The 25,386-nt window shown below is 37.5% G+C and overlaps 1 protein-coding gene across 1 annotated transcript in view; it reads right to left on the reverse strand.

Moving 5' to 3' along the window:
* Positions 1-25,386, reverse strand: part of EYS (eyes shut homolog) — a gene marked incomplete at both ends in the record, with an annotated part of 830,586 nt that overhangs the window by 405,118 nt on the left and 400,082 nt on the right. The window contains 3 exons of the mRNA XM_081998016.1: positions 12,798-13,050; positions 19,618-19,742; positions 24,400-24,524. Coding sequence (XP_081854142.1) covers positions 12,798-13,050; positions 19,618-19,742; positions 24,400-24,524 — 503 coding nt within the window. The remainder of the gene's footprint in view (positions 1-12,797; positions 13,051-19,617; positions 19,743-24,399; positions 24,525-25,386) is intronic.

Consider the following 25,386-nt stretch of genomic DNA (forward strand, 5'->3'; position numbering starts at 1 on the left):
ACTTAAACCAATGTATACACGATCTTAATGTAGAATGCTGACATCATTTAAGAAAAGCAGAAAACTCTTTTGAGTTACTGGGAAAATTCAATAGCTTCCCTAGCCCAAAAATACTTGTTCTATCCCATTTACTTTTTTTTTTTTTTTTAAATCAGATGGAAGTTAACGATGCCTGTAAAAAGTTCCTTAAAGTACTGTCTTTCAAAGATAGAAGATACTATTGGTTATCTATCAGTCCCAGGACTACATGTTGCTCATAGATCCCACTGGCTACAATATTCCAAATGATAGAATCTACTGGCTGTCTTGGATACTGTTCTCAAGATGGCTTGTATATACCTGACACTCAAAATCTGCTGTCATTGGCATGCATGCAAAGAGTTTTATTCTCAGTATCACGATGCTTTCTGCTGTAAACTAACATAGCCCTGGGAATATCAGACAAAATGAATTTCCGTTCAGATGGACAGTACAAAGTCTAGAAAATGTTTAAGTATTACTGGAACACTTTTTGATGTCTAGAAGGCAGAACATAGTTGTCAACTCAAAATGAAATTTAACCCATCACAGGTAACAATCTGGCTCCTATAACTGTCATCTTTTTTGCTAGGACAACTACATCTTATCTCAGTTACCAACATTACTTTTAAATGCTAAAACTAATTACACATTTAGGAAATATACACTATCACTAGTTTGTTTTGCCATTTGTACCAAGTATTTCTTATTGCTGTGAATCAGAGTCATCAGTAAAAAGGCTTTCACTATAGATAGGTCCTTGTATGCAATCTCCTTGAAACGTCGGCTTGTTAATTTCAACGGAAAGAAGCAAGTCAGTATACCCAACTGTCAGATATTACAGAATGCTAAAAATTAGTTTCTCACGGTAGTTTTAAAAATTATTACCAAAATATTACCTGAAGTCATTATGATTCTGTTAAATTTTTTGAGTTATATTTTTGTGTTTTTCATGTCTGCTGATAACATAGACAATATAAAGTGAAAAAATCCAGGTAAAATATTTCTCAAATGAAAATGAGGTGACCTAATGTAACAGATCAGCTTAACTGATCTTAGTTTCATTTGACTAAGAGTGCATAATAAAATAAATGAAAATGTGAAGGATTTGTACTTTGTCAGGAACATTAAATTATTAAAGTAGTAGACTTTCTTTAATCTCACTTTCTTTAATCTCACTTTCTATGAAGGCTGAAATGTCCCACCACCTGATCAACAATGCTTCTATGCTCTCCAGATACACATTTTTGATACTATGTATGTCACAATATTAAATGGCTTGCTGGAAGTTACATACATACATTAGAGTGGATCTAAAACTTATAGTCTGTGATTGGTCATTAATTTACTTGTTTAAACTTCTTGTGTATTATGACATATAAACCACTATTTCACACTTCGTTAATTCCATTTTCTAATAAATGAGCCATGGATGCTATAACATTGTGGACTTTTCACATGTTAGATTGTGATATTTTTTGCAGACGAGTAAAATTCATTCCTTCTGTTCTTTCTGAAATTTATCCTCCAGATTTCACTGTAAAAAGACTACACCTCAGATATAATTTTTCTTCCACTATTACCATTTTACTTATATCAAGAGATTCATATCAAAGACTGATTGAAAGTTAGCCACATATTGATCTTCTAAAATTTTCTGACCATTCTGCATTGTTATGACACACTAGATGACAGACTTGAGAGTATGATATTAACAAAAGTTGACAGATTTTTATAATATATCTACACAATGTTTAAAGAGAAAAGAAACATCATTTACTACACAGGTATAGCATTTTAGTGAGAGAAATACTAAGGATTATGGACCTGAGAACTATGTGTTTGATGAAGTTAAAAGTCAGTATTTTCAAAAAGGACAAAATATTTTTCAATGTAACTGAACCAAGAACTGTTCATATTGATAGTATGGAAGACATCTGTCTATATCAGGAAAATGGAATGTGTATGAGTATGGACTTTTCTCAGTGTATTTGTATGTGTATTTTACAAACTTCATAGACAATAGTGTATGTGTATACACAATATATATAATATACATATATAGGTGTATACATGTCAGTATATTAATGTACTCATTTTCATTCCAATATAGAAACTTGGCAATTAACAAATTGTGTACCTTTTTAAAAAAAAAAAAATTTGTTTATCTTTTTTCTTGCTATGACATTCATGCACACAGAATTCCCACATTTTCCTATATATATTACTTGCCTAGATGTCTGAGTATGAAGTAATCTGAGTAAAAAATGCACTTCAAAGTTACAGGCTATCAAAATGCTTTTGCTTGCAGGGCAGCAGTTTGCACCTAAATAAAAGCAGAAGCAGGTCAGGCTTGCATTAACACTTCTATGTGTTCCTTATCAGATCACAGGGGAGAATGACTGCTTGTGAAAGAGGTCTGGAAAGTTACCAAGTTCAAGCTTCTAGCAGTTACAGATACAGTGCAAAAACTAGATCAAGGTTCAATGCATTCACTTTGCATGAAATTCCATGCTAACCTACATACCTAGCATCTTAACTATGTTAAAAGTATTTCTTTCCTTGATATAGCAGATATAAAGATATGCTTAAAATCAGCATATGATTACAGCTATTGAGAGCACGAAAACTAAAATGGGCTGAATAATAATGATATGTCTGGCAGAACTGATAAAAGACAAAGTTTAAAGTAATGAGAGTGATGGCAGCTCTGGTGAATGCAACAGACACAAATCAATATGATAAAACAGAATTAGAAGGCAATGGTGTCATGTAATTTCAACATTTTTCAGAAACGTTGGCATACACTGTTTTATATCATTCAATAGAACTTGATTAAGGAGAAAGATGGAAAGGTATCAGATTATTATGGAAAACCGTGTGTAAAAAACAATGAAAGTTCTGAATTTTCCTTTCTCCTAGGAGTCTTTAATTAATAACAACTGATGTGAGCAAGTGGGAAATCAAAATTTGAAATTTGGTAGAGCAAGATTTTACACAAAATAATACTGCATATGAGAAGCTTTGTGGTATGTACAAAATAGCCAATTTGACTATTATTAATGAGATTTTCAGATCCCACTTGATATGTTAGGCAGCCTTAAAGGAAATAATGATATATATTGAACACAAACCATTTAAGCAGTGGGAGTAGGTGGTATAATAGAGGGATGAAAATCCACTTCAGTAAAGTATTTTTTTATGTGTGTTATTCTCCACGAGTAATAGAAATAAAGTCAATTAGCTGCTGTGTAGCAGCTCTATTTCCCTGACATGCGTTATTAGCATCTGGTTCTACTGGTTTTGGTCTCCCAAATGTCTTTGTGAGCTTCACCACCCACACACATAACGTGAACGGAAAAGTTGGCCCAATATTCAGTTCCTTTTCCAAAAACAAAACTGAAAAGAAGCACAACACTACGTATGTAGGAAAGGAAAAGAGTTTACATCCTATCCCAGAATAGATGTCTAAAGCAGGTAGTGCCATTTCCTCTTCATTTACTACACAATGACAGAGTTTACACAGATTAACTAAAGGGCTGCTACAGGTAAGATGAATCCCACCCTTGGTGAGTAACTAGATACCTGCATGGAAGTAAATACTAGGAGTCGTCTTAATGTCTGTAAGGCAATTCTCTCCAAACAATTACAGGGTATCACAGAACAAATAAGGTTGGAAGGCACCTCTGGAAATCATCTAATCCAACCCCATCAGCTCACAGCAGAGACAGCTACAACAGGTTGCTCAGGACACTGTCTGGTTGAATTCTGAATCTCTCCAAGGATAGAAACTGCACAATCTCTCTGGGCTACCTGTTCCAGTGCTTGACTGACCTAACAGTGTAAAAAGAAAAAAAAAAGGAAAAAAAAAAGTTCTGCATTTCAACTCATTTCAATTGCTGCTTGTTCTGTCAGTGGGCACCACTGAGAAGTCTCTGGCTCCATATTTATAAGGTCCCTCTGATAAGACAGGATCACCTCCTAACCCTTCTGTTCTTAAGGCTAAGAAATCCCAACTCCCTCAGACTCTCCTCATATGTGAGATGCTACAGTCCATCATCTTCATGGTCCTTCCCTGGACTCACTTGAGTAAGTCCATGTCTCTCTTGTACTGGGGCCAGAAATGGACACAGGACTCCAGATACAGTGTCACAAGTGCATGGAATCAGCTCTCTTGATCTGGTCTAAAAACTTTCCCTAATGTAGCCCATGATGCTGTTTGGCTGAACACAGCCCTTTTAGCCTGGTAGTTCAGCCAGTTTTCAGTCCATCTTACTGTACACTCATCTAGTCCATACATGGCCAGCTTGTCTGAGAGGACATTATGGCAGAAAGTGTTGAAAACCTTATTAAACTTGAGATAGACGACAACCACTTACTCTCTCCTCATCCACCAAGCCAGTTATCTCATCATAGGGCTATCAGGTTGGTAAAGCATTATTTCCTCTTCATATCTCCATGCAAACTATTCCTAACCACCTTCTTGTTCCTCCTTCCTGTGCCATTGCTCCATCAGCTCCCCAGGAATTGAGGTGAGGCTGACTGGCCTGTAGTCCCCTGGATCTTCCTTTTAGCCCCTCCTGAAGATAGGAGTGATATATGCTTTCTTCTAGTCACCAGAAACCTCTCCTGCTCACTATGGCCTTTCAAATATTATCAGGAGTTGCCTCGCAATGACTTCAGCCAGCTCCCTCAGTGTTTGTGGGAACATCATTGTGTCAGGTCCGACAGACCTGTGTATGCCCATTTTTACTAAATGTTCCCTAACCTGATCCTTTTCAAGGGTGAGTCTTCCTTGTTCCAGAATTCCTCACTGGTGTCAGGAATTCCCAAAGGTGAGTCTTATCTGTAAAGAATAAGCCAAAGGAGGCACCAAGTACCTTGGCCTTTTCTGTGTGCTTTATCATTAGGTTCCCTGCCTTGTTCAGCAGAGGGTCTGCATTTTCCCTAGTCTTACTTTTGCTGCTGGAAAGAGCAGCAAAACAGAACATTTACAGGCCACGCTACAGACATAATTTCTTCAAATAGCCCTGCATTTTTAAAAATGGGCTTATTTTTCAAGCTGCTAGTAGAATATGTTTGAGATCCATAACCTAGACCAGAGGCACCAAGTGAACAAATCATTACATGTCTTCACAGATCTTTGGATACCTGTGGAAGCCACCTCTAAAGAAAATTTCTTTGACTATCTTCATGTTGAAGAGCTTTCAAAACCCAGATGGAAGCTCTTCTCCTATTATAATTGTCAGCAGGACAATATTCACATCAATGAGCATGTTCATATTATGGATAGGGATATTAAGCATGCATACAGAACTTTGCGCAGTGCTAAAAGACATTTGTGTGTGATGGAAAACTTAGGTAATTCCCTCTGGTCCCATAAAAGCTTTCCTATAAACATGTATTTTTCTCAGAACAAATTTATTTACAAAACATTATTTGCCACAAGCAAATGGTGTGGTAGTTGAAATGCATACCTGGAGACTGGACCAAAGAATATGCTTTTCTGCTAAACAGATCACATCTCTAATAGCCCTTTTCTAGAGGCCCCTGCTACATTAAACTCTCTTAGAACTTGCTGTAATGCATGAACTCATTGTCAGATGAGAATAACAATGCTAAAACATATGAGAAGTATGTAGTACCCATCTTCCCCAGAGAGCAGGTTATCGATGGTGGATCATCAGTCTTTTTTTTCCCGAGTTTTAATAATATGGGTTATGAATAAATACACTAAGTCTGGTAAGCAAGAAGTGTACAGCAGGTTTAACAGCTAGACACATTTCTTCTGCTATGGATACGCCAGTGCATTAAGGATCGTAATCATCTGAGAGCATATCTCATTTGGCTTTGTAACAGCCTTATTTCTTCTACTGAACAAGGCATAGATTTGCTTATGCATCAACACATTGGCAAATATTACTTTTGGGAATGCACTTTTCCTCCTCATCTCTTTTTTTCACTGCAAAATAGACCCAGACATGGAAAATAAGATATTGAAAGATACTGCCTTTTAGGTCTCTCTGTGTACCTCATAACTTATGTATGTTCATGTATTTTTAACATATGGATATTGGAATCATGGCAGCAATACCTGTGTATATGTTTCCTTTAACTCCCAAGCAATTTCCCACTCAAGAAGTGAGTTCTAAAGCCCTTTTCTGCTTTCTGAGGCAGTCTCTTTAAGAGGAAGAACTAGGAGATCAATCTCTCTGATGCTTTTATAGGAAAGGTGAAATGCAAGTATGGGTCAACTTTATTCTTTTTGGTATATTTGGGCCTCCCACTTTCAAAGAGGAAGCAGATAGTGGTCAACTAAACTGTGGTATGCAATACTATGATCTTGGTGACTTTTAGGTGTCTTGGTATTGTATAAGCCAATAAACAGGATTAATATGGACCCCAAAGAGTTCACTTGGTGCCAAACAATTCAGATATTGAAAGAAACACTTAGAAAGTGTATGGCATAATCCGTGCAAATATACTTCACACTGAGGCTATCAAAGAATAAGGTGGGGGGGTAGAGAATAACATATTTGTTTAAAACCTAAGACATTTTTCTTTGCTAGTCCTGAGACAACATTTTTAAGTCAGTAGTTATCCACTAGGTGTGGAGCTTGAGATTTATTTCCATATTGATTCATAGCTTGATCAGTTGGGAATCCATAGGTATGCTCAGACAACTTGACCTCATGAGTGCAGGCACAGTATCAGGAGGCACTTCTGGCAGAAAGAATTTGTGTATTTATGTACACATACTGAGAATTAAATCTACATGGACAAGCATTCACAGGAAAACAACTGTTATTCCATATAAAAAAAAATTTTTACTTGTTTTTTAGCATCTTTTTAGACATATCTTTCATAGCCTAGAATTTTCTTTAGTTTTTCTATGTTATTTAAATCAATGAAATAAACCCATCCTTTTCTACACAAATCTCCAAGCAAAGAATGAAAAGCAACAAAAGTAAAAAACCTCTCCCTGGTTTGATGGGTATTCATTTTGTAGAAAGTATTTTTATAAATGTACAGTATGAAAATGTAGTCCAATCCAATCAATGTTCCCTCAAATTTAATTCTAGAATTCATAGGTCTTTGTGTGTTCTTTTAATTCTATGACTTTATTTCTGAGAGTTGTAATGTTCTTACAAAAGTACTCTTCGCAAGAAATGTAGCCATCATCTGTATCATTTTGGAATGAAAATTGGCAGGTTAATTATATTATATATAAAAATGATTCTCTCAAGAGATAAAATACATTTTTCTCTATACTTATTTTCCATTAAAAATGTTGATAATCATACTCATATGCTCATATACTGTAAACACAGAGATACCTCCTGAATTTATATGTAAGTATGTTGAAAGCTACACCTGAAATTCTGAAAACTTTACTGCAGTGATGTGAAACTGTTCAGCTGCTGATTAGCTGCCTGCCAGCCTTATAGTAGCCTCCAACCTGTTTCTATATTGATTGAGCAGCCTGTGTGGCAGAACATGAAGAACAACCATCTGTGTCAGGTAGAGCAGCAGGTGCTGTATCCATTGAACAGGCTGCTGCCTGATTACAATAAATCTCTTTCAAGCACGTGGCAACCTTGACAGACACTTTTATCTTTGTATAAAAACAACCATCACCTCAAAAAGTTGCCTGAATAGAAATGAGAAACTCTACAGATGACATCAGCTGATAAAGTCCAGAAGCTGAATCCACTGCAGACGTACTGTAAAGCCTAGGTAAGACATTGTTTAGATTCATGAGGAGTTCCTTATCATGCGCAGCAGTAGTGTCTGCTCATCTTGTATGTTTCAGTACAATATTGCTAACATTCTTGCATGGCATAACTTAAAATAGGTGTCCTGATTTCAGCTGGGATAGAGTTCATTTTCTTCATAGAAGCTAGTGTGATGCTATGTTTTGGATTTAGGATGAGAAAATATTGATTACGTGCTGACGTTTTGGATTGTTGCTAAGGAGTTAAGGACACTCTGGCTTTTCACGCTGGCCTGCCAGCAAGAAGGCTGGAGGTGCACAGGAAGCTGGGAGGGGACACAGCCAGGACAGCTGACCCAGGCTGGCCAAAGGGATATTCCATACCATATGATGTCATGCTCAGTATATAAAGCTGGGATGCAGAAGGGGAGGGAGAGGAGACATTTGGAGTTATGGCATCTGTCTTCCCAAAAAAACATTAGGCATGACGGAGCCCTGCTTTCCTGGAGATGGCTGAACACCTGCCTGCCCATGGGGGGTGGTGAATTGATTCCTTGGCTTGCTTTGCTTGCATGCGCAGCTTTTGCTTTACCTATTAAACCATCTTTATCTCAAACCATGAGTTTTCTCACTTTTACTCTTCCAGTTCTCTCTCCTGTCCCACCGTGGGGGAGTGAGCGAGCAGCTGCACCGTGTTTAGTTGCTGTCTAGGGTTTAGGATAGTAGGACAGCAGGTATATAAAGATAAATCCTTTGTCACTAACATTTTACACATTTCTGTTTTCACAGACAAGGCTTGTGCAGATAAAACCAAGTAAGATAACTCATCACTAGAAGATTCAAATAATGACAACTTTTCAAGTATCCATCAGTAAGTCTATACCTGAAGGCAGAAGGTATAAATCAAGAACACCTGACTTGACTGTTTTCAAAATTATTTAAGAGTCTCACCTGAATTTATCAGTAGATGTGTTCTGAACTCAGGATTACTACCTACTATGTAGGATAAAAGCAGTTCTTGAAATGCACTACTCAGCTGAACATTTAAGAAAGTACCCTGACTTAATGAGTGATAGATCTCCATAACCGGATCATGCAGTTTTGACTCCAGTAATTGTTTATTTTTCTCTGTTGTCAGTTGTTTAACAGTAGTTAATGATTTCATCAAGTCTATGTTTATCTCTTCAAAGGACATAAGTGATGACAATTATGATTATAAAGATATGGTCTTTGAATGAAAAATAGTCAGACAACATGAATCAAAACATGGAAAATGAGTATCTGATTCTTATGAAGGAAAACGCAGAACAGACAGTTCTATCAATCAGAGATGTGTGTGTTTCCTGTAGTGGGATGCAAGGATGACAGTTCTTTGAACTCCACTGATGACGTTACTTTGCTACATGAAGAAAATAAATACCCAGAAATAATAGCAGTAGCTCCCATTAGAGTGTACCAGCTGGTTAGTATCTCTGAGTTTATCCAAAACATCTCATAAAATGGGGACTGTATGCTGTGCAGAATTTGGTCTGAAAATTCATCAGTTTTATTCCAGTCATAGAATATGTTGCACATATTTAGCTTAACTCACTTAAAGAATCAGCAGACTGTGATTTGATGTTTGTGAGTCTCTGGCTGATGGATGAAGCAGTAATAGTCAGATATTCACTAGGAAGAGATGTCTGCATTTGAGTTTCATGACTAACTAACTAAGGAAAGATTTTTTTTTAAATACGCATCTTAGTAGGGGCATGAGAAATTATTGAAGGACTTCATAATCTCCACTGCTGCTCTGATGCTGAAAAGACACCTGATAATTCTTCAAGACCCTTTTGAGGAAACCTAGAAAGAACGGAAGCTGCACTTGTAGAATCAGTTGTAAACAGTAATCCATGCAAGAGTAATCACTCACTACTTAATTCAATTTCAGCCCCTGGTATATTACTAATTACTGAACTCATGTCTGTGGCACAGAAAGCAACAGTCTGGTGCTGCTCTAGAGATGAAACTTGTGTAGGGAAAACAGAGTATCATTAAGGAGCTAGCAATAAACAAGATTATATCATAATTATGCTGGGGAAGAGGTACTGACCTTAAACATATGGAAGTATCAGTAGCCACATATGGTACAGGCAAGATATTAGACTTTATTGTTACTGAGACCTAAACAGCAGAACTGTGAAAGTGTGAAGACAGAGTATCTGTTGAGGCTGTTATCCTGAATAATCTTGAAGACTCTCCAGTGGCAATTAGTCCTCCTAGGGCATAGCTCTGTTTAGCCAAATTAGTGGTCAGAAGTAGCCCAAGGCTGAAAATATCTACCTTTTCAGTCATTAAAGGATAAAAATGTAGAAAAAAACCCTCAAACTAAAAACTCACACATAAAAGAAAAAAAGACATGAACATAGACGTGTCACCCTGACCTCTCTGCCTGGGATGATCATGGAACAGATCCTCCTAGAAGCTATGCTAAGACACAGGGAGGACAGGGAGATGATTCAAGACAGCCAGCATGGCTACACCAAGGGCAAGACCTGCCTGACCAACCTAGTGGCCTTCTATGATGGAGTGACCACATCAGTGGACAAGGGAAGAGCTACCGATGTCATCTATCTAGACTTCTGCAAGGCAGTTGACATGGTCCCCTACAACAGCCGTTTCTCTAAATGGGAGAGATATGGATTTGATAGATGGACTGTTGGGTGGATGAGGAATTGGTTGGATGGTCACATCCAGAGGGTAGTGGTCAATGGCTCAATGTCCAGATGGAGATCGGTGATGAGTGGTGTCCCTCAGGGGTCCATCTTGGGACCAGTACTCTTTAATATCTTCATCAATGACACAGACAGTGGGATCGAGTGCAACCTCACAAGTTTGCAGATGACACCAAGCTGAGTGGTGCAGTTAATGCACTTGAGAGACAGGATGCCATCCAGAGGGACCTGGACAAGCTTGAGAAGTAGACCTATACGAACCTCATGAGGTTCAACAAGGCCAAGTGCAGGGTCCTGGACCTGGCTCAGGGCAACCCCCACTATCACTACAGGCTGGGGGATGAAGGAATGACTGAGTGAAGCCCTGCTGAGCAGGACTTGGGGGTACTGGTAGATCAAAAGCTGGGCATGATCTGGCAATGTGCGCCCACAGCCCAGAAAGCCAACCATATCCTGGGCTGCATCCAAAGAAGCATGGCCAGCAAGTCGAGGGAGGTGATTCTGCCCCTCTACTCTTCTCTGGTGAGACCTCACCTGGAGTCCTGCATCCAGCTCTGGAGCCCTCAGCACATGAAAGACATGGACTTGTTGGAGAAGGTCCAGAGGAGGGCCACAAAAATGCTCAGAGGGATGGAACACCTCTTCTAGGATGAAAGGCTGAGAGAGCTGGGGCTGTTCAGCGTGGAGAAGAGAAGGCTCCCAGGAGTCATTATTACAGCCTTCCAGTACTGAAAGGCGGTTTATAAGAAAGATGGAGACAAACTTTTTAGAAGGGCCTGTAACAATGGAACAGGTAATAGTTTTACAGGTAATACTGTGCCTGGTAATAGTTTTAAACTAAAAGAAGGTAGATCTAGCTTTGATCTAAAGGAAGAAACTTTTCACGATGACAGTTGTTGAAACACTGTGCCCCATCCCTGGAAACCTTCAAGGTCAGGCTGCACAGGGCTCTGAGCAACCTGATCTAGTTGAAGATGTCCCTGCTCACTGCAGGGGGAGGCAGGACTAGATGACCTTAAAAGGTCCCTTTCAAGCCGAACTATTCTATGATTCTGTGAACTTTGGCCCTGGATGCAGTCTGCAGCAAATTACAGGGCCACCAAAATCTCATTCAGTCTTATATTATAAGTATTATATAGCAGACAAATACAACTTTGTAAATCATATTCTTAATAAAAGTGTAGAAGTGGTTGCACTGACCTCAAGAGTTGAGCAAATGCAAACCTTCCCATTATTCATATTCTCTGTGAGGGCCAGCATCAGAACAAGTGGCACTGCTCAGAACAGAAGTATTAAATTTTCTAAATCTAAACTGCTACTCTGAATCAATTTAAATGAATGCATTACAAATCTTATCCATTGAGACCATGAGCAAGCTAGCTGACATGATATTTTGGAGGATAGATAGATGTAACTGCACTTACTAACTGCATTTCATTCAGTGTCATTACTTACATCAAGAAGGAATACTACCTATTAAGAACACAACAAAAGCTTAGGTATATTCCCAAAAGACTAGTCTGTACAGAAATCAAACGTTCAGTAAAACTCATTTACCCAAATTAAAAACCAGGACTCCTGGCTTATTTCTTAAACAAGTAATTACTCTGACAAAGTATATAAGCAAAAAATTCTGAAACTAACTGTGAAGAGGATAACTTACACACTATTTGTATAATACTGGCTTCATTAAAATGAACAGGCCACAATGAAGGTATAATCTTCAAAATAAAACATTGCACGTCTGCCAGTGTTGACTGTTCTTCAAATACTTTAAAAATAATAGGATAGGCAATTTTTTGGCTTCCCAAAAACATCACTATAAACAGTCAGAATGACAGAGAAGTTGAGAAGATTGTTCCAGATATTTTTAGTGAAAAAACATCTAGATGCACAGAAAAGGAAGCATTCAGAAAACATGTGAACTAGGAAAGGAAAACCAAAGTCCCCATGGAATAAGGCAAATTATCTTTCTGCTGCTGACTAGCCAAGGAAGAAGGGAAGATTGGCATTAGGGTCAGAGATTGCTGAGGACAATATGAGGCATATGAAATTGTACACTTTAGCAAAGCAGACTGAAAACCAAGCTAAGAGAAAGTGCAGTTTTCCTTACTGGATGTGTAAGATGTTGGGAAAAATCATTTTGAGAGAAGAGTAATTTTCAAGTTACATAAAAATGCAATTAAGAAAGGATGATGGAGTAAATAAAAAGAATAGAAGGCAGTACAGGAAGTAGAAAACAACATTCTTAAGAAAAAAATTAATATATTTTGAATATTCTTACTATTTAAAAAGCAGTAACAAGGAAAGAAGTTTGATATATGCATTACTCAGAAGCTTCTTCTACTTACCTTGGGACACCTGTCCTGTATGAAAATCAGGAGAAGCATGACTAGACCAAAGTTCCATAGACATAGCCAGGGCTGATGGAAGGTCATTGTCGAAAATCTCAGCAGGAAACACTTCAGCCACTTCAGTGACAGTTTTCTTGCTTTGGGCGGTAGTAGGTAAACAGGTGATATTGTTTATTCCATCAACACAAAGAAACCCAGCGGAGCAGGACTGTATAAAGCAATCATTGTAATTAAGCTCACAGCTTCGCCCCTGAAAGAGAATTTTTAAAAAGCCATTTTTGAAGGCAGTTTGCATTTCATAGTCACATTAGTTTAAATTATTGCTGTCTTTTGATTCTAAAATGTTGTTTGCTTATATTAAGCTGTCCACACTTTTGAAAGGGAATCTAATCATGTGGAAAATATTGCTTAACTAATATAATAGTATAGTTGTATATTTTAAATTTTACCTAAATGATATTCTCAGTCTAACTTAGTATCACAAATTATCAATAATTTTCCCACAGTTTTGCAATTGCAAAGTATCAAAGATAGTACTGTCACCAGTAATAAAAAGTAATTAAAATAATAATCTTCACTTAGCATGCAGTTATACAGAAAATTTTTTACAGTGGACTCAGTGTCTAAAAATGTACGGTTTGTTCTGATTATCAAGCTAATGTTCTTTCTTTTTGTACACTGAAGCTTGGTATTTGTTGCCTGTTGTTACCAAATCTTCACACAGCACCTTGTTGATACATTAAGTTCACAGAAAACTCTTAGAAAAGAAAAAATGTAGTGGCAGTCTCAAATTGGACCTGGCACTCACTTTTTATTCTTTATCAAAGACTAACAATTCATAGGAGGCCTGAAATATCCTTCCTAGTAATAAATTAGAAATGTTCCTACTCAGTGGTCTGTAAAAAAGGCAAGAAAAAATGCATTTCTTTTACCACAATAATTATGTGAATTAAATGCATTCTTGAAGTGTGAAATAAATATATGCTGAAGCCAGGCCTGGGTTCATTTTATTTTCACTTCTGTTGTAAAGAACTAATGGGCTATGTGAAGAGACACAGTTAACTTAGCTAACCTAGCAGGGTCCTACGTCTCTGGAAAGCTATTTAAAATATGCACAGTGTCATCCCTGAAAGACATGCATCTCTTGACAACATATCATCATGCTACAATTTATGACTGATGCTCCTCCTGCAAACTGGGGCACATGTAAGAAAATCCAAGTAAATTCTCTAGTGCTCAATAAGCACATTTACACATTTTCCCTCAAACAAGATGCTTATATAGCCTCTCTTGTCTATCTAGAAAGCTATTTACACAGAACTTGAAGTAACTTACATTTTCTAAGATCTCTATCAACTCTATTAATTAATTTATGATACCAGGAAACAATAGGAGGTGCAGGAGAGAAAAAGGCAGAAACTGAAATTATTTTTCTCACAAGTTAAGTTTAAATCATTCAGTGTTTAAAATGGAAGAGGTTAAACTGAGACTTTTGAATTATTTAAATACATCCATGCTTGTTTCAGTCAAGTTCTTAATTTGTTTTGGCAAGCAAATGAGCTATCTGGTAAATCCATGGCATCTTACAAAATCACTCACTGTATCAGTATTCCAAAGTATGAAGGAGCAGCAGGCCAATTTACATGTCATATTTCCATACAGTGATAAAAAAACATTTCTTCCTTGCTCTCTTCTAATCCCACACATAGTACAAATGATCAGTTTGAGTAAGATTTCTGTCTAATAATCTTTTTTAATCCTATAAAACTTATTTTTTATTCTGACTTTCCCTGTGACAAATTATTGCATTTTTATTACTACTACACGTAATGGTGAAAAGCATTAGATTATGTTTTTAATGACTCATAGAAACAAAGCAGATGTGGATAACCTCCACTGTGCATGAAGGGTACATTAAATAGTGATAGATAAATTTGATAGCCTTGAAAGTGTCTGTAAATGCTTTAACAGTTTCCATGCAGGCAGATGGCGGAGATTTGTATTTAAAAGTAGGTATGTGTCTATAGATGTTTCCACTTAAAAAGTAAACATTTATTCCATGTACCACTGGCTATGCCTTTCTTCTCAAAATTTGTGAGACACTTCATGATTCATACTTTATGATCCATACTTCAGATAGCATTACATACATAGACTACAGAAGATTTACTTAACACACACTGTAGCTGGAGTTCCTTGAATACTTATTTCCCTGGCAGTTTCACTGTTTCCACCCCACACTTACGCATGGTTAGGAACCAGAACCCATCAGGTGTCTACCAAATATACATCTTGAGATGTTTAGACCTTAACTCATTATCTTTCATGCTAAGATAAGTATGTTAAACATTTTTCTGGTTTTTTTCCCCACGTTTTCTTTCCCTACTGTGGACTTCCCAAAGCATAGTGGAATCTGAGGGACTGAGGATGGAACAGTGAATAATGGAATAAAAGCAAAGACAATACATCTTAAATTCCAGCTACTTCAAAGGTTTGTTACTTTTACTTCTGTAAGGGCTTGTTCTGCAACATGCTGTACTGTTAACGTCAAAGCTATGTACTAATAGAAAAGCTGGCCCCATGGTAAAATATCTGTCTAGCTCCACCATCAGTGAGCTATTAATGAATACTTGGGGAAAAATACAGGAAGAAAACAAGCAGAGTTTGCATCTGATAATTCACCAAATATGCCATTCCAACTTCTGGCAATAATTAAAAGACTCCCTAAGCCAGGGTAACATTCAGAAGAGTAATTTGAATAACAATGAACCTACCCTCCTTTTAACCCATTTTTGGACTTATTTGTACTTTTTGTCTCTAGAGTATCATGCAACACTGACTTGTACCAATGAATTTTGCAATGAGTGAAAAAATAACTTCTTTATACAGATTTTAAGCTTCCTCTCTGATGGTTTTATTTGGCATTCAGAAGACTTTTTTAATGAGAAATAAATACTAAAAAATAGTGTAATTGATCATCTCCATTACAGTTGTTCATGTAGGATAAGTATAAATACTTAATGAACAAAATGAGATTATTTTAATATGAGAGTCTGACTGTTTTCCATATAAAAAGACTGTGTCCTTCAACTGATATATCCTTCATCATCACCCGACCTTGTTTTGAATGCCAGCCTGCTTTTGAAGACAAAAAGAAAGCAGTTGCTATGGACTGTGGGGAAGTATCAATGGTACCCATTGTGCTCTGTAAAAAGCACCTTGAAAAAAAAAAATCGTATTCATTTTTATGGGTTAGCCTCTTCCTTCTTAGGATAGTCTGTCAGTAAATTTAGTCAGATTATACGCATTATTAAAATCCATTTTCAACCTACCAAGCCATTATGGTAAAATACAGATTTTACAGAATTGTGGGCAAACAGTCACTGCAACTGGGAGAAATTCCTGGTGACTGGAAGAAAGCTTATGTCACTCCTGTCTTCAAGAAAGGAAAGGAGGAAGATGCAGGGAACTACAGACCAGTCACCCTCACCTCAGTTCCTGGGAAGCTGATGAAGCAATGACACCTGAAACCATTTCTAGGTACAGGAAGGACAAGAGGGTGATTAGGAATAGTTGGTATGGAGCTATGAAGGGGAAATAGTGCTTTATCAACCTGATAGTCTTCTATGGTGAGATAACTGGCTTGGTGGATGAAAGGAGAGCAGTGGATGTTGTCTGTCTCAACTTTAGTGAAGCTTTCAACACTTTCTGCCATAACATACTCACTGACAAGCTGACAAAATACAGACTAGATGAGTGGACAGTGAGATGGACTGAAAACCATCTGAACTGCCAGACTTAAAGGGCTGTGTTCAGAGATCATGAAGCCTTGCTGGAGGCCAGTCATGATGGACCTCAAGGGTTCACACTAGATCCAACACTGTTTTAGCTCTTCAGTAATGGCTGATAGGACAGAGTGCACCCTCAGCAAGCTTTCACGTGATACAAAACTGGGAGAAGTTGTTGATATTCCAGATGAGTTTGCTGCCATTTATACTGACCTCGAGAGGCTGGAGAAGTATACAGACAGGAACTTCAGGAAACTCAGTAAAGGGCAATGTAAAGTCTTGTACCTCAGGTGGAAAAACCCCATGCAGCACTACACGCTCGGGGCTGACACACTAGAAAGCCACTTTGCAGAGAATGACCTAGGGGTCTTGGTGCATGACAAATTGCATGAGCCAGCAACGTGCACTGGTAGCAGAGAACAACAAAATCCTGGGCTGCATTAGGAAAACCATTGTCAACAGGTTGAGAGAAGTGATCCCTCACATCTTCTCAGCACTGGTGAGACCACACCTGGAATACTGCATCCAGTTCTGGGCTTCCCAGTACAAGAAAGATATGAATCCACTGCCATATTCAAACTGACCCTTATCCTCCTTCTATTACCCCCCTAGAGGAACTTGACAAAAGTTTACTTTTTATAGAGAAAATATCTGCCTCCATACATTCCTTTCTGTGTCAATTCCTATAGGGATATCTTACATAAATAAAGATGGTCACAGAATAATGATGATTCTGCATTGTAAGCAAACAGAGGAGGAAAAATTGAGAAGTTGGTGGAACTGGTAGTTTCTAAATATAGAATGCAGGGGTATTCTAGTTTTTCTCATCTAAATTAACACCAGGAGTGAGTCCTAGCCAAAAAAAAACCCAAACCCAGTGATGACTTCCCACTGCTAGGTTCAGATATAATGAGTCCTCTGAGTCTCAGAAAGACTTATGCTTACACTGAGGTTGACAAGGTTACATTGAATCCTTTCTCCACATTTTGGATTGTGGAAAATATGGATGCAGACTCAGGGAACTCATAAGTTCTTATTCTGGAAGTGGATGTAAACTTCCTGGAAATACGGCAGTTTCAGTTATCTATAAAGGTAACCTATAAAAGCTTTCATTATTTGGTTCCATGTTTGCACCACACAAAGAAGACAGCCCTTTCCTCGTTTACTACTAATGATGGACCACTTGGTATGAAGTCTGTTTAGAACTGGAAGTTCTACTCTGCGTGTTTAGAAAGGGGTGTGTGTGTGAAGAAGGACTTAGAAATGTCCTGTGAAAAGAGCATTAACACAACAATCTTCTGGTATTTTAAACTTGAATATATTATTGTCAAGGCCCTGATCAGCCTCATAATTTTCTGCAATCCATCTCTGCAACCTCTTCCTTCACACTCACAGGTTTAGCTCCCTGTGCTCAAGGTCAACTCTGATACGATGCAGCTGTGCAGCCTTGGATCAGCCTGCAGTGAAAAGAGGTAAGCTGTGAGAAAGATGTGTGAGATGTCTCATCTAGGGCCTTCATACCTGAGCTCAGAAGCTGTATTTAAGCTCAGGCCCTTGCCCTTGGTCCTTGACTGAGCTTACAATAAAGCTAATGCCTGATATAGTAAGGCCAGTACTTTGTTGATCCTGACTTTGCCTTGCTACCTTGACTTCCTGGCTTAACTTTAGACCTGCTTTGGGATCATGGACTTGTCTGGCAGTACTTGGACTTCTGGAAGAACCTTTTGGATAGCTACTACCATCACTGGTATTGTTTTCCTATCCTTGTTTGGGTACTGTGGGACTCCACCACTTGCCTGTAAGGTCACTGCCCCTGCCTACCTTGCTGCTATCCTTGTCTCCTGGCCTGCCTTCCCTTGTGGAGCAGCCCACTTTACATTTGTGCTCATTGATATCTGCTAGGATGTACTGGGGATCTCCCTGAGAGAATGGGCAGGGAACATGGGCATGCTGCCTGAGAAGAACCGAAGACACAAGTTTTTTTCACTTTTTATAAAAAACTTTTTTTTTCCATTTTATTTCTTCATTAGTTTTCCCCTCATTGATTGTTAAGTGAGAATCTTCTGCTGTAGAAAGAAGCCCTGAAACTGGCTAACGTCCGAAAAGTTACTCATTTCTTTCTTGACTTGGTTGCAGAGAATGTATGAAGGTAAATATAAATCTTACTTGCAACAATCTGTTCCTTCTGCTTTACAGACATAAATACAGCAAAGAAATGGTGCATAGACATTAAAATAAACATCACTGTCATCATTTATTAAGAAAAGGTATTCAAATAATAATTTTAAGCTTGGAGTTGTAGAGATAAGAATTACTGAAGCAAGGAAAAAAAAAAAATCAGGTACTCCTTTCTTTCCTTGTTACTAACCCCAATCTATTAAATGACACTACTAAGTTAAACCTGAAGTGTGATGAGGTAAAGCACAAGCTCAAATTGTAAGTACCAACTGTGTATCTTCAACTACAGAAGTAACTGGCATAAAATGGTAGTGGCAGCATGGAAATTTCAACCTTAGATGAATACAGCACTGACATTTAGCCACCCTCAAAGGATTCTTTTCGTATGTTAAACAGAGAGAATAAAACACAGGACCAAGGCCCACAGGGTCAAGCATTGAAAGGAACCATTTGATTTAGTTTCAGGGAAATTGTTTTCAAAATATCTATCTGTTTGCAACAGTTTCAAGTATGAGTTATCTTAGTATGTAAAATTATTAATTGGTATGTAAAAATATTAATTAGTGTTTAAAAATATTAATGTACTCTGACTGACAAAGCCATTATATACACTCTCACTTGTCCACTTTTTGTGGATATTAGGTAACTGTTTCTCTGGAATATTAGGGCTCCTGTTTGTAAAACAAACAACCAACATAAACAACAAACAGTTACTAAAATATTGTATTTTTCAGAAAGGTCAGGTTTTATCTGAATGAGATTAAAAAGAAAAGGGATTACACACAGTATTTTCTGTGCAACAATGAATAGTCAGGTTAAGGGAAGAAGAAGAAAGAATGTCAGCATCTCACCACAAATCCTGGCTTGCAAAAACAGGAATAACCAAAGCTGGGGTCTTTCTGGACACAGATGCCATGTATACAGGGGTTGGATATGCACTCATCAACATCCAGCTCACAATGGAGGCCTTCCCATCCTGCCAGGGGAAAAAACCAACAAACTGACCTAAAACCAAGAGACATTAAAATCTAATCCACTTATAGAGTGTCAATCAAAAAAAGCTATGGGTAACTACAATCATTCCTCACATATATATAAATATATAGTACAGGATGGGTATGTACTGTTTTGGGCTGTGGTTTCTCAAAACAGAAAAAAGAAAAAGATAGTTTAACAATAAACAAACACTATCCAAACTATATGGACTTTACAATTATACTCTACTGAACATCTACTAATGCAGTTAATATTTGCTGGTTTCTATTTCTGGAGAGACATAAGTAAGCAAATGAGAGTAAAACCTGCATATATTCTTTCATTACTGAATTAACTGACTTGATCAGTTGCCCTTCACCTACTGAATTATCTGTATCATTATCTCTCTTGTGGCTAAGAATTAGCAAGGGTAAAATACCCCCTGAAACATCTTATCTCATTGTAGATCTGCACAGTGCAACCAAAGCCACATTTTTTCCAAAATTTAAACTGAAAGAGTATGACATTGCCTATGTTAACTTTTCACCTTTTTGTCCCATTCATTAAATTTGTGCTTTATTACCACATTAGGGAAGGAAAACTGGAGGTTTAGCTAGATGAAAATAGTTACAGTTACACAAAATAAAATAAAGGGAACAAGTTTAAAAGAGAAACTGTGAGACAGATTACCGTACCAGATCAATGAGGAGGACAATTTCTGAGCAAATGCAGGTTTGTGTTCGGATATCATCAGAATACCATCTTATACTTCAACACTCAGATCACCAACATTTTTGTTATCTTATAAAAATCTCCTTTACAATTAAGTACATCCATAAATTAGAGGCCAAAAACTGGTCTGGAGGTGGGTTTTTAGATCATGTAACTTGAGCCTGTCTTAAACTTACTCTTCATAAAGCTAAGCTGGACTGGAAGCAGCCCATTTGCTTGGTAAAAACAAACCCAGAATTGTGTAAAATATGGCTAGTTATTGAAGAACACCAGACCTTCTGCCATGATATTCCCACCACCTGTTACAGATTTGTTATCTCTCCAGTTAAATGTTCCTATTTCTAAACAAATAAACAAAACCCCAAAGCCCCCCTAAAAAACCCAGCAGTCCTCAGCTGACACAAATCTAGTTGCCCCTGTCCTGCATTTCCCTCAGAGGATGCATCAAGTGGGCCCACTAGTTACATTCCAGTCCTGCTTTAGCTGCCCTGGTAGAAGTGCAGCCTGCCCCATCTAAACACCTCAGCTGTGAGGCTGCTATTAGTTCCAGAGGTTGCTGTTGCTACTTTTGAGCCATCTGAGATGCTGCTAGAATACAGTTTACGTCTCTCAGTGCTGCTTCTGCACCTGAACAGCCTGCGGGTGCAGGCACAGCTCCTGAACATACACCTATTTTTCTAAAGGTATGGGGCTTACTACTGGAACAATAGCTGACAAAATTCATGATCCATTACAGAATGGATTTCTCAGAGCTAAATCAGTTCCCCTTTTCTGGTATCACATGCTGTCACCACATGTTCCATTTTGTTCTCTGGAGGTTTTTGGAAAGCTGCAATCATTTGCCTTGTTCCTACTTCTGTCTTGTCATTAGCCTTTTTTCATTTCATTAAATTAGAACTGTGGATCTGTTGCTGGATATCTCACACTTTCTGCCTTATGGCAAGTTCTTTCCCACTGTTGCCTTACAGATCCCAAAATACTCAATCCCGTCTCCATGTTTCTATAGGTGAAGCTTAGCAGAGAAATCCAAGACCTATATGTGAATAGTAGTAGTCTGCAACAAAAGAAGATTTGTTCCAAACATTTCTATTTTCTGTCTCTGGGAAATATTTTTTTTTAATCTTCCAATCCCTTTCTTCAGTTATGTGACTTTCCAAAAAGCTGTTCCTCCCAAAGATTCCTCTGCCTCTCGAAATTCACTCCTTTTCTAAGTTTAACTTCTCATCTCTTCAACGGTTTCAGAAGGCACATAACTCAAGTAACATTTGAAAATACAACATTAATTTAAGAAAACAGCATATGCAACCATGATACCTATACATAATGCATGTGGTTACTTCACTGTGTCTTTCCCTGGTAGAGAAATCACGTAGAAATCTTTAACCCCTACTAATGAATGCTATTATTAAAAGAGATGTAGAAGAAGGGCAGTTTACACTTGAGCTGGAAGGTATTCAAATCATGTTAGCAGCAGGAGTGAGTTCTAAGGCCCCAGAGAAGCTGCTTCTACTTATACCATGCATTTCCATGTACAGTTGCAGAGAGACAGCAGTTGCAGAGAGACAGCAGTTACAGTCCTTGGCTGGCAAGCAACTATTAAATGTCTATTGTATTGGGTTTGCGTGGCCAGGTTTTGGGCTACGGGGGTGGCTTCTGTGAGAAGCTGCTAGAAGTTTTCCCTATGTCCGATAAAGCCAATGCCAGCCAAGGCAGAACCAATCAGTGACAGTGGTAGCGCCTTTGGGATAACATAGTTAAGAAGGAGAAAAAAACAAAACACAGCACAGAAATTCAGCAATTGCAGCCAGAGAGAGGAGTGACAATATGTGAGAGAAACAACCCTGCAGACACCAAGGTCAGTGCAGAAGGAGGGGCAGGAGGTGCTCCAGGCACCAGAGCAGAGGTTCCCCTGCAGCCCGTGGTGAAGACCATGGTGAGGGCGGTTGTGCCCCTGCAGCCATGGAGCTCCACGCTGGAGCAGATCTCCACCTGCAGCCCATGAAGGACCCCACGCTGGAGCAGGTGGACCTCCCATGCCAGGGTCAATCCACCACATCTATATTCAAATTTAAAGTATTACTAGCTTTAAAAATAAAAATTTTGAACTTGACAATGTGTGAGACACTGTAATGAGACAAAAAAAACCTTTTAAGTTCTTACGTCATCTGTATTGGTGAAGCAGTATATATGGCCATATGCAGTACTAGGTAGAGTGAGTTTTACCTAGGTGGAAGTTCCATTGTGTAACTGCACTGAGAAGAAAAATGATATATAGTAATGAAGATAGGTCATGACTCAGATTTTGAAGATCAGAAGCGACTATTATGATCATGAAATCTGACCCTCTGTATGGCAAAGACCAGAAATTTTTCACTCAGTGGTTCATACATCAAGAGTATATTGTCTTTCTAGATTACTATCTCTTAGATATAAAAAAAGTTACTACAAAAATATTAATCTGTGACAAAGTTAGTCCTAAAATTAATTAGGCTCTAGTAAGCCAAAGATACCTCCACTTAAGTCTTATGCATGAGAGTATCATCCCTCAGTACTGATTAAACAAATGAATAAACTGTCCGTACTGACTTTCATTACATGCACACACACTTCAGTATCTTGCACACTTGAAAAAAAAAAAAAAAAATCTGTTACATAAAGTTTTGTAAACTTCACTAGGGACACTTCAGAATGAAAAAGTATGTAAAATAAAAACTGATTTTATTGATATTCAATTCATTATGTGTTTTCTTTTTAATGAAGAACAAGTATGGATATAAATCTATGTAAAAAGTATATGAACAGATTGCTAGAAAGACTGCAGAAAAGTTTTCTGTAATACACATATGGTCACCTGACTTCAGGAGAGTTTAGCAAGATCTTGTTGCTTGTAAAGCGAAACCAACAAGACGAACATACCTCATCACAAACAGAATAAGCAGATCAGATATATGAAGATATCATGGGTGAATAGAATATTTATCTTCCAGAATATACCTAAATAATCTCTAAAATAATTGCTAAGAAATCTTGGATCAGTACCATAGAAGAAAGTATTCAGCATTTCAGGTCAGTACAGTAAGAAACAACAGACTTAAACTGAAAAATTACAGTTTCAGAAGGTAGGTACTTGTGTAATTCTTAAATTAAGAGTATTATGGAGCAGTATGAAGAATTAAGTAAGAATTATGGAGCAATATGCATCAAGGCAGTTATTTATACCCTACATATGTTGACAAAAGGCTCTTTGTTAATAGACATGACAGGAGACAATGAGCAGTCCTGAACAGGTTAAATTTGTGATCACGTGACAATGCAGGCTGACTATGATCTTTGCTTTTGTATAAATATTAAACACCTTATACTTTCCCAAGTCACGAGACCTGTTTAAGTTAATTTATGTTAGCATAAGAAAACAGGTCCCACTTTTTTTTAGAAAGTGCTTGTTTTCGTTCTATTTATAATTGTTCAGAAAATTTCTTTTCATCCCAGCCAGCAGACCTAAGCATGGGTATGTGTGACAACAACAGCAGCAACAACGATAATAAATGTTAGTCAAAATATTCAGAATTTTGTTTCAGTCAATCTTATCCTGTAGACAGTTAAATTATCTAGTCATTATATAGTGCCTGCTTGACTGCTTGGTGAGTTAAGTTACATTAGTAAAGATCATATACAATAAACCTAGCTCTAGATAATTCTTCAGACTCACTTGATGCGCTGGTTTTAGTTTTAAGTCCTTCTAACGTGCTTATTAGACTAGTTAATTCTCTTTGGATTTCATTCAAAAAGCTTGTCAGAGAGTTAATATTTATTTAATTTATAGGTTACATAAAAATGAAGAGCTTGATATAATTTACCAATTTTCTCAGCAGTAACACTGATAACTCAAAACTCTCATTAAGATTGTTGTGTCAGATGTCAATTACCTTGTTGACATTTACAAGTGTATCCATTTACATGATCTTCACAGGTTGAGCCATGTAGACAAGGTGATGAATTACACTCATTAACTTCTATTTCACAAAACTGTCCAGAAAATCCAGCAAGACACCTGAAGCAAATAACATTCCAAAGTGTTATACTATGCATAACCACCATATAAAATATACTTTGTACGGAAACAGTTTGTATAAAGTATGTGCATTAACAAGACACAATCTCATATATTTCTCTCTGTCTTAAGGAGTATTTTTCTGGAACACTTCAAAGTTTCACACTGTAATCCATGGTGATCTTTTAGGGGTTTATAACAGCAAAACTCATTCACAGATTTCACATCTGGATCATAATCAAACCTAAGAGTCCTAATTACAGTTTACTGGTTTCAGCAACCTAAGTACAAACCTTTCTTAATGTACTCGAGAGAGATTGTTTATCTATTAAAATAGTTTATTTAGCTAAGTAACTAAGTCTATTTTTGGAAAATGCTTGCTGAGAAACGTTGCACCATTAAATGTAACTGCAGCATAAAAGCTAACCATAAGGGACCATGCTTTCATTGTCATTCTAGTTAATCAAATATTAGTCATCTTGAAAAAAACTTCTTCTTTTTCTGATTGTAAATCCTATGTGATCATTAATACCAAAATACTTCCACATTATTTCAACATATAATTATACAACTGACCCAAACAGACTCACAGGATCTCTAATGAAGCTCAGAAATCTTACTTATCTCATTATTGAGACACGTCCTTGCATACATACACACAGCTTTACAGATATACTCAAACACGTTCTGCAAAACATAGCCCCAAAATAGTATTTACAACATCTACTCTTTTGAGATGTGTTGTACAGAGATATATTTCACATGAGGCAGTGTATTCAAAAACTCCTGTTAGCAACTAGAAGGTGCACATTTTGTATGTTGTCTTGGCTCTAATGAAGAGCATAAAACTTTATGCCCCACT

The sequence above is a fragment of the Phaethon aethereus genome (assembly GCF_964289735.1).
Source record: "Phaethon aethereus genome assembly, chromosome: 3".
Lineage (NCBI taxonomy): Eukaryota > Metazoa > Chordata > Aves > Phaethontiformes > Phaethontidae > Phaethon > Phaethon aethereus.